Here is a 13,655-nt window from a genome sequence, read left to right on the forward strand (position 1 = left end):
GTGGTATGTTCTGCCACTCTTCCTTGCAGCTGCAGCCAGGTAGTGTTTGTCAGCCATTCTTGGCTGTTTTCTGTTGATGGTATTGGACAGCTGTTCTCATAGATTATCAAACTGGTCTTGATATGACCATGGCATTGCTTTCTCATGGTGGTGTCACTGTAATCTTAGTAGCATGTGGCCTTGCATTGTCTTTGAGCAAAACTGACACTTCTATAATGTTTCCAGGAACAGAATTACTATTGACTTCACAAATGTATTGCCGCGCAGTAATACACTCTCGGTCTGTGACAAAGGCATTTTTGTGTTACAGATGATCTGTATCTCTCCACCAGTTGGCTTGACTTCAGTTTCATACCTATTAGAAAGTCTCCACACGTTGTCTTCTGTCAGGTCTGTGAATAAGCTGTGAATAAGTAACTATCACTGCTGCAACCTTAAGATGTTGTCTGGTCCAAACAAGATAGCAATTTTGTCTCTCGGTAAACAATATTACCATTGATGCCCTCAGAATATGCAGATTAGCTTCATGCAAACAGTGAGATACAGTAATTCTGTGGTTACATGTCTATTTCTTCCAGGAACTTCTCATAATGTAGCCAGTGTAGCCTGAAAACATGCATGCCCTGGGCTTGTGTACAGACCTGTGAGCCTTCCAAGATATAACCTGCCCCTCACAGAGCTAGTTTATTGGTTTTTCTGGACAAGGTTGCTGATTGTTGAATCAAACAACTGAATCTCCAGGCAACTTTTCTCCCAGACAGGCTGCTTTTAATCATACTGACATTAACCAGGCAGTGCATGGACGTACTGTATCTTACACTCTTCTTGCAATAACTTAAGTCATGTGCTTTTGAATAGCTATTTATACGGTTTCTTAATTAAACTCATTTTGGTATTTTAATTCAGCTCATTTACCAAACACTGAACATTTGAACCTGTAACCCCTTAGGAACAATACATATCCAACAGTCTGTAAACTTTTTTAAAATGCAGATAACATTTTGTGTTTTCCCAACTAGTTACTAATATAAAACTTAGAGTAGTGCATTTTCATTGTGCAATAATATGGTAGGGGGCAATTGCATTGCATTCAATGTTGTGACTGACCTAAGCAAACAGTAATGACAGAAGCTTCAGGAAAATGGAGAAATAATTCTCCATTTAGAAAAACAAATTACTCATGAATAATCCTTTTGTCAGCTCCCAGGCAAGAAATGCAAAAACTGGTAAACTAAGATCAATATTTTTAAATAAATCTTAAATAAGATTAGGCAAAAATTCAAGAACACAACTGCTCCATTATGAGTACATTTATTTCATTATATAACAAAAATTAAATAACCATGATTAGAAAGACAAGCAATATAAACATAATTTTAGGCACATGCAAACATATCAAGTCTTAATGAAATGCAGGGTTAGTTCTAAATACAGATTGTATCATCTGAATACAAATTGTATTACCTTCTTCTGTTTTCTTGCGGCATCTCTCTACGTCCCACACTATCACATAGTCCTCCGAGGCAGAACAGATTAACAGTGGCTTCTGCCTGTTCCCAAAGGTCACAGCAGATATGGAATGATGATGGCCTTTCAGCTGCAAGGGCTGGAGAGATGGAAGAAACAGTTATTCATAACAAAGTATCTGATTACTATAACTGATCGTAGACTGGCACAGAGACTTCAGAAAATGGTCCTGCAGAGCTGCACTGTCTTCTGGTTTTCAATGCAAGTCAGCTCTTAATAAGTTAATTTTACTTAAGTATTAACTTATTCCCGATTACGAAGATCTTTAGCTATGGACCAACGACACCAATATGAGGATCAAAAACAAATAACAGGATTTTCATTTACCTTTACCAGCAAAAAAAAAGTATTTCTTGTTAATAATAACTGCTGCAATTGTTTAACTAAATGTAGTTTGCAGACCTGCAGAGAAGGGTCAGCGATGCTCTGGATGCACAGTTCATTGCCCTGCAGTGGGAAGGCACAGACGGAGGAGCAGCAGTCGACCTGGATGTGAGACACTGGTGCTTTGCAGGACACAGAGAACCTCTCCTCGAGAACTCCCCGGACACAGTCCTCAGACACGCAGGCACTGTGCAACCCATCCATTTATCTTTCAGTCTAGAAATGCCAACATAAAATAGAGGCAATAAACATAGACACAAAACTAGTATATTAAATCACACTCTTTTTCATCTTTTTCCAGCTCTATTGCACAACTGAATTAATCTGTTCAATACAGGAAATTCCAAAGCAGGCTGTAAAACCACCTTGATAGCACTGTTATACTTGAAAAAAGTCCTTTCGTTGCTGTAAAATACCAGATAAACAAAAAACCACAAGGACTTTACTGATATCAATGTGACCACCTTCTCTATCACATTCTCCATGTGTGTTTATAAGTTCCTGAGCCTTGCATGGTAAGAGCAAGAGCCATAAAAGGGAAATGGGTTAAAATAAAACCTTTTGTACAACCTACAGCACAATGATGTGCCAGTTTCCTGCAATGCATAACCTTACAGAAATGTTATCCTGGGACTCTCGATGGAGACAAGGAGAGGTTGTGAATGACAGGTTATTAAATTGCAAAGTTAAGTAAATGACTATTGCCAAATAACAATGAAGTATATATGTCTAGTGGTAATTTAATTGAGACATAAATGTCTAAAAGGTACCTGGAAATATTTTAAGCACATGTTACTGTATCTGCAGCACTAGGGATTAAATACTTAAATTAGTCACAGCAAAGACTAAATTTCACTTACTTCGCCTAAACTTATATAATACATCAATCATATTTTCAAATTTTGCTAATTAAGGTGAGATGTAGCTGCTACAGATGAATGAAATATATTTGGATAAGTGGACTAAGATATTTTGTATGTTAGTCCTGCAGATTCCTGGAGGAACTTTTAAATATACTCAGACATATAGCCTGCCGCAGTACCTACATTGGTGCAAGCTTTAGTGTTGGTAATGTGGATTCCTGATGTTTGTTAGTAGTCCTCTTTTAAATTCAGTGACAACTTTTCAACGTGCTAATCAATTTACTTGTCAAAAAAATTGAAGTGGTAATGTCTGCAATTAGTTACAGGCCACATTGAAGTCAGTATGGTTTTTTATGTGTTACTGGGAATATAGGGAATGAAGCACAGATATGTAGGACTGCATACTGCACTTTTAATAAATGCAGTCTCACTGCCATCTAGTGTCTATAATAGGAAAGTATTTCTCTTTAACGAACCTTTTAACCACAAATGTTAAAATGTGTAAATGTGTAAAGACAGGATGTTGTACTCTGAGGAAGTATGGAAAACTGGGTTGTTATGAAGCTGAATAGTTAATGAAAGATGTGTACTGTACATAGCTACACAAACATTTTTTATTCATTATAGACCAATGCAATGACATCAATGATTTTAATGGAGAACAGAACAGAAAAAGGAAAGAGAATTAGAATCTTTATATAGAATGTCACATTTTTAACCATTTAACCATCAAATTTCTTGGGAATACTCAATGTTTACAATTTGTGAGAGAATATAGAACTATGTACTTCAATACACATGCAATAATCTCTAAATTGAAATACGTTGAATTAATTTGAAATAAGACCAATTGAATTGAATTGGATCAATCAGCTGTGTTTTCGAAGTGCAAATTGAAAGGCATTTCTAAATCCTACAGAAATCTGGTACTTGAGGACTGGCATTCAATACTCTTGCTCTACAGTTCCTGGTCACCATACTGAACTAAGACCATAAGAAAGGTTAAAAACAAGAGGAGGCTATTCAGACCCTATAGTCCATTTGGTTGTAATTATCTAACAGATCAGAGTTGAAAGCTGATTAGTTGAAAGAAACTACTAGGGTATCTGCTTCAACAACATGGTCTCACAACCCTTGTTTTAATGCTCTTCCATGTAGTTTCCACTGGTGTCCTCGGGTTCATACTTCATTGCTTATCCTGATGAAGTCCAATTGATTAATTCTGTCTATGCCTTTGACTTGGTTGTTGTTACCTCGATTAAGTTCAGTTCCTAACTTCACTTGATCTCCAACTCGTACAGTATAATCCAACAGTCTGCAAACTTTAAACGGATGTAATTAACAAGTGACGATATAACTTGATAAACATCAGAATGAAAATAAAATACTAAAAAACACCTGTTAAATCCTGTTATAGTTCTTTGATCTTATCTTACAACAGTCTGCGCAGTCCACTTGCCGAAACGTGCGTTTCGCTCTGACTGTGTGGTGCATGGTTGTCAGTATTCATAACTATCTGTGCACGGACAAAATAACACTCGCATCTTTTTAGTTCAGATCTTTTTATTGAGAATTTACAGAGGAACAATACAGCAAAATAAGCAACTCACCAGAACTCACTCGTGAACGTTGTTTGTCGTTGTCTTGGCAGCACAAGTTAACGGGACGCCAGCTGGGCCATTCCAAGCACGGCTGCGTCTTCTTTTCAGAAACGCGTTTGTTTATTCACTTCTTTGTCTTATATAAAGCATCCCAAACGAACTATTTCTAACATTTTCTTTTCTAAGTGGGTCTTCTATATATGCGTCATACAGTACAACACTTATATATTTTTAAATCAAGTTTATTATGCAACATTAATACATTAATATTAAAAGTTTAATGCAAAAAGTAAATTACTATCAATTTGATCACGGATTCTATATTGCACATAAATACACATCTCAGGGTGTTTAAATTTGACAAATTATACAAATTCCAAAACAGATCAGTTACAGAAGGAGTAATATAAGGTCTGTACAGTATATTTGTCATTCTAGAATTCCCCGCCAGAGGCCACCCCCGTATTCAATATTAAAATAAGATTTTTTTTATAGTCGAAATGATTATGGACCTAAAAATGGCCATTAATACAACTGGTACTGTCCATTAAATAAAAGCCTAAAGAAAAGTTATTGAGAAAGGCATTGTGGCTCTCTGACGCCAGCCCGATAAATATTTCCGCCTACTCCAGGAAGATTAAGGACGCTTGGGGAGTGTTAAATATAGACTGAATGCTTCACTTCTGAAGTGTGACTGTGGACAGTTTCCTGCCAAGTTATAATACTACACTGGTGACAGGTTGTCTTGTACACAATTTGAGATGACGATAAAAATATACCGTTGAAAATAACAATTCTATTCATTGACATTTATTTGCTGGATTTTTGGTAACCGAAGTATTGAGAAGTTAAAGTCGATGTGTTCAGAAACGGAGATCATTGCAACATAGCCTAACATTAAGTGGTACAAAAATGACAAAATACAGTTAATTTAAAATATGAGAACTACTAGTCCCAATGTACCCGTTGTTCAGATAAAATGCAGTAACCTCTGCACTACCGTACTAAAAAAGCTGGTAAAATCTAAGTATACGTGATGCATTTTTGAATGGCACAAAGTAGATTCATCACTCCATGTGTTACATATATCTTCACTAAACTGTTTTCCTAGAACTGCTTAAATAAGATGCCTACTTTCAAAATACTGCAGTTATCTGTATTCATAATCTCATTTGTACTGTAAATTTCTACAAACACCGACATAAATGAAAGTCTGCAACGTAAATGATCATTTTATGACAAAAACTCTCACATACTGCCTCTAAGCCTAATGTCAACCTCTCATTCAGTAATAATTTCAGGATAATTTTCTAAGCAAATTTCTCTATAGCAAAACGTGTTTCCCGTTTTCTATAGTTCAATTATAAAAGAATGAGAGTGAAAATATTGTAGGGTACAAGTCAGTCGTAGAAGCTGAGTTCTGATTTTATTTCTACAAAGTTTTAGAAACTTTGTACTTGTTGTACCTTTTCTAGAGTTAGAAAGAGTGGGGGCATAAACAATAAAACGTTAGCAAGTAGTGAAACTATCAGCAAATACAGGGTGAATGGAGTTTCTACTTTCCTGGTACAGTACATGTTGCCAACAGGTGTTAATCTGTATTTGCTAGGAATCAGCCTTCCTTGTGACCTAGTTTCAAGAACAGTCCAGTCACCTCCCCCCTCCACCCTGAGCTGCCACAGTTCAGTCACTACAGTATAATTCTCTGTGTACTAGAGCAAAAATAATACTTAAGATGTTACAGTGTTCTACTATGAAGCAGTCAGAACAACTTTCTAATATTTTGTATCGGCAACCATTCTGCCAGTTTTATTTCCCCTTTATCCATCCTCCCACTCCCAGATCCCATTATTCCTGCTCCTGCTTCCAGTGGTGGAATGAAATCCGAACTGTTCAGTCCATGACCACCTTTCAGTGCCTGCTCAAGACCCATCTATTAGACAGCACCTGCAACCTCTCAGCTTTTAAATACATGTTTCAGCAACACTTGGACTGTATTGCACTAATGTTTTTCATTCTCATACTGGTAATGTAAATGACGAATGTCACATATTCACTGTAAATATGAAAGTTACCTACTGTATTATTGCTTTGTATCTCTGCTCATCCAATATTGTTTTAGTTCTTAATATTTTAGTTCTTTTGCTTCAGTTTTGTGTAGCACTCATGCTGCACTTCCAGTTTAACCATGCAAATCTAGTCATGATTTTATTAATTTTATTAGTTTTATTGTACTTTCACGTACATTTACTTTACACAAATCAAAGTATACTTTTTATGTCAATCTGAATAAGAGCATCTGCTAAACAAACCACTATAATATGAGCAGTTATCCATACAACATTTTCAAGTATTTATGCCTATATAAGCAAACTGGTTCTCATCTATAGAATTGCTTAAAGCAACATGCACAGCAGGGAGAGCATCCACTCAACAGTGAAGAAACAGCTTCTGCGGTCATTGTCGAAAACAGGCTTAAGGGGATTTTATCTGATCTTGTTTGTATCAGTGCTCAGGATAAAACCTTTACTGAGGTTAAGTTAAAACACACAAGCTGTAGCTGTACAGTAGAAGACATGAGTATTGCTCAGCTGTTTCAAAACTGTATTTTTAAGGACCATATTTTGCTGGGTAGGGGCTCTCATATCTATAAAATGTCTCTAATATATAAATTCAAAACAACAAATGCAGATGTTATAAGATGTAAGATTCCGTGACCAGTAAATGGCAGTATTTTCTTTAAAAAATATACTGAGAAAACTGAGAATGCATTTCTCTTTAGAAGTCATTCATTGCTCTTTTAAGTTATGTATTGATCTAAAATACAAAATAAATAATTAGTGGACTTTCTGAGACAGACCGCACACTCACAGCCCACTCAGTATTGATGGAACGGAAGTGTAAACAGTCACCAGCTTTATGTTTTTGGGAATTCACATTTCTAATGACCTAACCTGGACTGTGAACACGGACATTATCTTGAAGAAGGCTCAGCAGCGCCTCTATTTCCTGAGGTGCCTCAAGCGATGGGGGATGACAGTACCTGTGTTGGTGAACTTCTACCGCTGCACCACCAAGAGCGTCCTCACCAACGGGATCACAGTGTGGTACGGCAACACCTCTTCTCAAGACAGAAAGGCACTGCAGAGAATGGTGAATGTAGCTCAGAAGATCATCGGCTGTGGTCTCACAGAGATTAAACAGCTCTATGAGGCCCGCTGCCATGGTAGAATTCTGCCATCACAGAGGACTCTCACCACCCCGGGCATGAGCTCTTCACCCCACTGCCCTCAGGCAATAGATACAAAAGCATACGGACACTTACCACTAGATTCTTCAATAGCTTCTACCCACAAGCAGTGCGATTGGCAAACATTTGGCCATGCCCCTTGGACCACAACTACACCATCAACCTCATTGTAATTTTATTTATTGCACATCTGCAGTCATTGTTTATATGTCTGCATTGTTTACATTCAAACTTTTTACTTGTACGTTGTTTGTATATTGTCTTGATGCACTGTCAGCACTTTATGTCATACACTTTTTTTTTTAACAATCTGTAAGTAAAAATTCCATTGTACCAGTACATGTACCAGTTACATATGGCAATAAAGTTCAAATTAGAAGATAAGTTATTTTATCCTGACAGAGACTTTCCCTATACTTTAGACCATCTTTACACATATCTTATATTTACATACATATATTTACATCGTAAATATACAGTATACACCATATATAGTTCAGGTGGGTAGCTGCGTCAGCATGCGTAGGCTGCAAAGGAACAAGTAATAGGTTTATTCCATGCTGAAAAAAAGAAGAAAGAGCATCCGAATGTGTGTATATGTGTGAATGTACGTGTGTGACTGTGGAGGTCAGAACAGACTGAGAGATCCCAAGTGCTGACACACTCCTAACTGCACCATCCTCATTAGATTAATCAAATGTTACAGAGTGCAGACTGAGAGATCCCTCTTTCTTCTTTTTTTCAGCATGGAATAAACCTATTACTTGTTCCTTTACACCATATATATACATATACATCACATATATTTCCTGGACTTATTTCAGGTAAACAAAATTGTTTTGTACTGTGGTAACCAATATTGTGCACAACAAATTTGAAATTCTTAAATTCATATCAGACTTCTCCTTTGAATAACATATATGGAATTATCTTATTCTTATGGAATAATTTGTTTGTTTTATCTCATTTCCTAAATAACATTTTGACCATGCTCACTTAATGAAAATCAATAAAGATTATACACATTGAGACTTTTACATACAATTTAACACACTTTTTTCACAGAATAAAAAGGTCAGTAGGTCTCTGAAAACAAATTTCCCCACAAATGTCTTTCTGTTCCTAACTATACTTATTAAAATATATAATCAGACTAAATAACTAAATTAGTGTGAATAAATATACAGTACATGTTTTTTTCTTTTGGCTACACCTGTTGTTTACAAATTCCTCTATTTTTAAATAGCTACATTAGGAAGTCTATACTGTAAAAATAGATACAGTATACCATTTTAGTCATTCAATCTAGATGTCTCCACAACCACTAAATACATTGACATGGGAAATATTTTGAGGTACGTAACCCCTTTAAATTAAAATGTGTTTCTTGCCAAAACACTATATTAATTCATTTAGATCGTGAAATAAATCAGTCGAACACTCCTAAATATATACACTATGAGAGCAATCGACGAACCCGACAAGGTGTGTGTAATTCAGGAAATGACGACAAAGGGCAAGGGGAGGAGTGTGTTTTTCCTTGTCTGTATGTGTGTGTGCATGGAGAATCCGAATGTGTGTATATGTGTGAATGTACGTGTGTGACTGTGGAGGTCAGAACAGACTGAGAGATCCCAAGTGCTGACACACTCCTAACTGCACCATCCTCATTAGATTAATCAAATGTTACAGAGTGCGGCGACTGCAACTGCCTAATCATACGAGGAAAGTACAGCAAGGAAGAAGAACACAGGGAAATAACGACGGAAAGATATAAACGATTCGGAAATTATAATATGAAAAAAGACGAGGTTCAGGCACTAGGTTTTGTTCCACAAAAAGAGATCGTTTACAGTAAACTCCTACCATACTCGGACAAACTAGACAAGGAATCCAATGACATTTTGGCAAAAATCAAAGCTAATTTGGGCCGGGCAGTCCTCCTCAGGGAGTTATGGCCCGGAGTTATGTTTTGGACCAGGAAACTTTCTACGTAAGTAATTTAGTTTAATTTCTCTGTTAGAGGTGTCATTTATGGGGGGAAGTGGGAGCTGCTGCCGGCGACACTGAGGAGGCCTAGTGCTGCCTGGACTGGAGCAGGCCCAGGAACAAATACCTCGGCAACTGTCAAAAAATAACTCTTCACTGCTCGTGTTCTTAGAAATTCGTTAATTTTTTATTTTCATTACGCTTTTAAAAATTTGCGCAAAGCGTCGGGACTGAATAAGATAAAGCCTGCGCGATGAAAAGATCGTTTTTGAAACCTGTGCTTTAGTAAAAATAAATGTCACCGGCTGCGAGATGGGGATTCGCTTAATTACATTTGTTTTGTCTCCGTTTAGAAACTTGGCTCAAGTCATTATGGAATCATATTCCGTTCGTACCAACAATAATTGTGTAATAAATGTGATGTACGTATTCAATTATTTTATCCGTTAGGAGAAGAGATTTTTAAATTAACGTTAGCCATCATTTAAGTCGTTCTGAATTCGTGCAATAACGCTGGAATGTAGTGATGACGTTTCAGAAGCCATCAGTTGTTGGTTTTTGAAGTGTTCAACAGTTAAGATCCGCTACATTGGAGTGGCCTATTTTTTTTAATAAGTTACTACTTAGGTCGCTTGAAAGCTCTCTAGGGAGTATTTTCAGAGAAGTGTAACGAGGGAACTATTAGCCGTGGTTCGCAAATACTGTACTTAGTTTCATCAGCGGCAAAAAAGAATAGTATAGCTTGGGAATGAGTGTTCTATACTTTTGTTTCCTTATGTGTTGGTGCTATAACATAAAGTTATGAAGTTAAAATTAGGTCACTTTTGTGACGGGGCTTTTTTATTTTGTAGTGGTAATCGGGGGAATCTTCATTCAGCTTCATTCGTCCTATTTGATTTCTGTCTTAGGGTAAATCGGTTATCAGCCGTGGTCCAAGTCACATCACACGGGTGTTTTTGCCAAACTGAGTTTATATGTTGTAATAGTAACAGCTGCTTACATGGTCGACATGTTTGTTAATAAAAAAGCGAGTTCGAATTACATTTTGCATAAGTACAAAATTTAATAAAATGTCCTCGTGACTAGAACAAAAACAGGCCTCTTAAATTACCAGTTGCAGTATGACTCTCTTGTCACAATTTATTTTCTCACAGTGCTTAGTCATGCTCTCTTTACTGCTATGTAAAAAAGACCTGGAGAAGTAGTGCTGTACCAGAAGCTGTCAGAAAGCTCCAGGCTTTTTACACTGTAGTAGGCATTCACTTCCATATATGTACAGGACAGAACAATATGATAAACTAGTCAATAGGTTTTACCTCCTCTGCATTAGCTGAAAAAGTTTACGTTGCTTTAGTTAATTCTCACGTAAATTTTCTGTTCTCACAGTATATTATTCTTTTTTAAATGACTCCTTTTTCTTAATGCACAATCTTTGCATTTTTTAGCTTTTAATTAGTTTTGGTAGGGGCTTTATTACAAATTTTCAACCCATTTATCTGCTGATCCTTTCAGATCATTTCAGATCATCAGGGTGAGGTATTTGTTTCTGTGACTATCTTAACTATGTCTGCTTTTCTAGGTAGGTGTAGAACTTCTAAGGCTCCCATAAACTGTTTGTATCTGGAAGATGCAAAACTGAAACAGACCTGGTTTTTCAACTAAATCCAGTGATGAGTTTTATATTTTTGGTGTTTATTTCGGACATATCTCATTACATATTCACTAGGTCCCACTTTAGCATTTCATATTTATTGTTGTCTGTCTATTGAAATTTATTCATCATTATTAACTATAATTTTTATTGAATATCATAGTTGAGATAATTGTTCAGAATACCTCTCTTCTTTTGAAATGAGTTTTTTTTTAAAGAAATGTACAAAACACAGGTATGTTAAGCTGGTAAACTGCAGGACTGTAATGCAAGTTACATGGCCTCTGGGATTAGTAATCAACATTGCCTGCAAACTCTGCTTGAGGGATTGATAAAACTCTCGGTGTCTGTGACGTTCGTTCTGAACCACCTCATCACGTGTTCGTCATTAGAAGTTTAGAGTTTGTAACTAGGGAACAGAATTAAGCAAAGATACATGTAAAGGCAGGTCAGTTTACAAAAAAATAAACACGAAAAACTATTAATACTTCATCCGATTAACCTTGTGCACTAGTGCAAAGTAACTGCAGATATTTGGGGTATGAGGACTCAATGGATGTTTTTGTCCAGTCCGTTTAGAACAACTGTCGGATATAATTTCTCTTGGATATAGAAATATTTTCATTTATAAAGTATGGGATTTAAAAATATCAGTGCTACAGCCCTTTGATCACTGTTGTGAATTTTAAAGGAAAGGAACACTTGACAGCATGACAGCTCAAGAATAGAGTTTAAAGCAGGGTGACTTCAAGAGAGAAGAGCGTTTAGTTAGATCTTTTTGGACAAGGGAAGAGAACTCAATGGGATATTTTAAGATCTTCTTTTGAAGTGAGGGACAGTCGGTATTGATGAATGTTGTGCGAGCTTGGAGATCCTGGAGATTGTGCAATATTTTCATTGTACAGGGTCCAGTTTTGAACTAGGACAAAGTTTTAACCTCTTCACTTTGTTAAATTGGAGATTAATCCAAATTAATAAATGTTTTAAACACTGCAAGCACCACTTAACTCTGCTCTAAAGATTGCTTTTCGGTTTCAGCAACTAAGAAACAGGCAGAGTTTTATTATTTATTGAACCTTAATGTTAAGTAGTACAAATAGAGGTAGAATGATTTGCTTGCCTTGTTTGCTGACTTGCAATCGGCACAGAACACTTCTTTCTCATTCACAGTCTCTGACCAGTTTAACAGAGTTCCACGTTCTTTGGAAAATCTCATTCAGGTCTCTCAGCTTTGTACCACAATTAAATTATGCTAGCTTACTATATTAAGATGGAAAAGTATTGTGGCAGACATTGACCTACTTTACTGATCTTATGACTTATACCACAAAGATAAAGATTCAAGAACATATAAAAACAATCATGTGAAAGCAGTATTTAAGTCCCCTCTGAAGCAGTTTCAAGGAGAATTCTTGGTCAGGATCGTGGTCAGTTTATCCCCCATAATCAACAGGGATACCAGATCAATACCAGATATGTAATGCATATAGTCAGATTTATTGAACCATTAACAGATTTTTCCAATATCATGCATGTGTTTGGTAGCTAATATGAAGTACTTCTATTACTGCCTTGCCACTGAAAACTGACAGTGGAAATAAATATATTTAGCATGTCTGAAATGCATTTGTTCAAATAATCCACTTAGTAGTAGTAGAACAAACTTGTGAGAAGAAACTTTAAATAATGTGTTTTCCAAATGCAAAAATATACCGACTTGTACCTAGCTCAGGATTAAGTGTTGTTCACTTGAAGGCTAAAATGAAACATAAAACCCAGCCCATCACTGTACTGTACATGTTTCCGTGAAATGTTTTTTCACACACCTTTCATCTCTAATTCAGTGCTTAATTTTACACTTTTGCAACTTTTGTTCTAAAATGTACCTTGTGCAATCTCAGGTAGAGAAATAGCGTGCCACAAATGTACTATTTTCAGTGTAACTGCCTGTTTTCTGGGGTTTGGTCGCTTTTCTAAGCACTTTGAGAAGCCACTTTTAAAGGTGCTATATAAAATAAACTTTATTATTATTATTATTATTATTATTATTATTATTATTATTATTATTATTATTATTATTATTATTATTATTTTGTTACTGGGACCCATTGCTTACACTTAGATCACAAATGCAAATTCTGCCCTGTCAGGACCATTTCTATTTTAATTCACAGAACCTTGCCTGCCATTCAAGACAACAATGATATCAGTTTTCATTTAAATTATTTCTTAGGCATTTCTACAACACTTCTGAAGTTTAACAGTTAAGCAAGATTTGAGTGAAGATATTGAAAAAATATTTTTTTTACAACAAAATAATTCTCACAAAATTCTAAAATTCCATAATTTCACTGTTGCTTTTCGCAGTATTAGTTAAAACTCAAAAACAA

The 13,655-nt window shown here is 36.1% G+C and overlaps 2 protein-coding genes across 6 annotated transcripts in view; one reads left to right on the forward strand and one right to left on the reverse strand.

Annotated features, from left to right (window-relative positions):
* Positions 1 to 4,429, reverse strand: part of wdr27 (WD repeat domain 27) — a 76,842-nt gene extending 72,413 nt beyond the window's left edge. For 3 of the 4 annotated variants that reach the window (XM_015362719.2, XM_015362718.2, XM_015362716.2), the window contains exons 1-3: positions 4,385 to 4,429; positions 1,930 to 2,127; positions 1,465 to 1,606 (exon numbers count right to left, since the gene is read on the reverse strand). In XM_015362719.2, the coding sequence (XP_015218205.2) occupies positions 1,465 to 1,606; positions 1,930 to 2,115 (328 nt within the window). In that variant the 5' untranslated portion in view covers positions 2,116 to 2,127; positions 4,385 to 4,429. Of the gene's footprint in view, positions 1 to 1,464; positions 1,607 to 1,929; positions 2,128 to 4,384 lie in introns of those variants that run through there. The other variant, XM_015362720.2, reaches the window with a different exon arrangement.
* Positions 4,430 to 9,163: 4,734 nt separating this feature from the next.
* psme4a (proteasome activator subunit 4a) overlaps positions 9,164 to 13,655 on the forward strand; it is a 38,524-nt gene continuing 34,032 nt past the window's right edge. The window contains exon 1 of one of the 2 annotated variants that reach the window (XM_015363003.2): positions 9,164 to 9,618. In XM_015363003.2, the coding sequence (XP_015218489.2) occupies positions 9,422 to 9,618 (197 nt within the window). In that variant the 5' untranslated portion in view covers positions 9,164 to 9,421. The remainder of the gene's footprint in view (positions 9,619 to 13,655) is intronic. The other variant, XM_006638625.3, reaches the window with a different exon arrangement.

The sequence above is a fragment of the Lepisosteus oculatus genome, chromosome 17 (genome assembly GCF_040954835.1).
Source record: "Lepisosteus oculatus isolate fLepOcu1 chromosome 17, fLepOcu1.hap2, whole genome shotgun sequence".
Classification (NCBI taxonomy): Eukaryota; Metazoa; Chordata; class Actinopteri; order Semionotiformes; family Lepisosteidae; genus Lepisosteus; species Lepisosteus oculatus.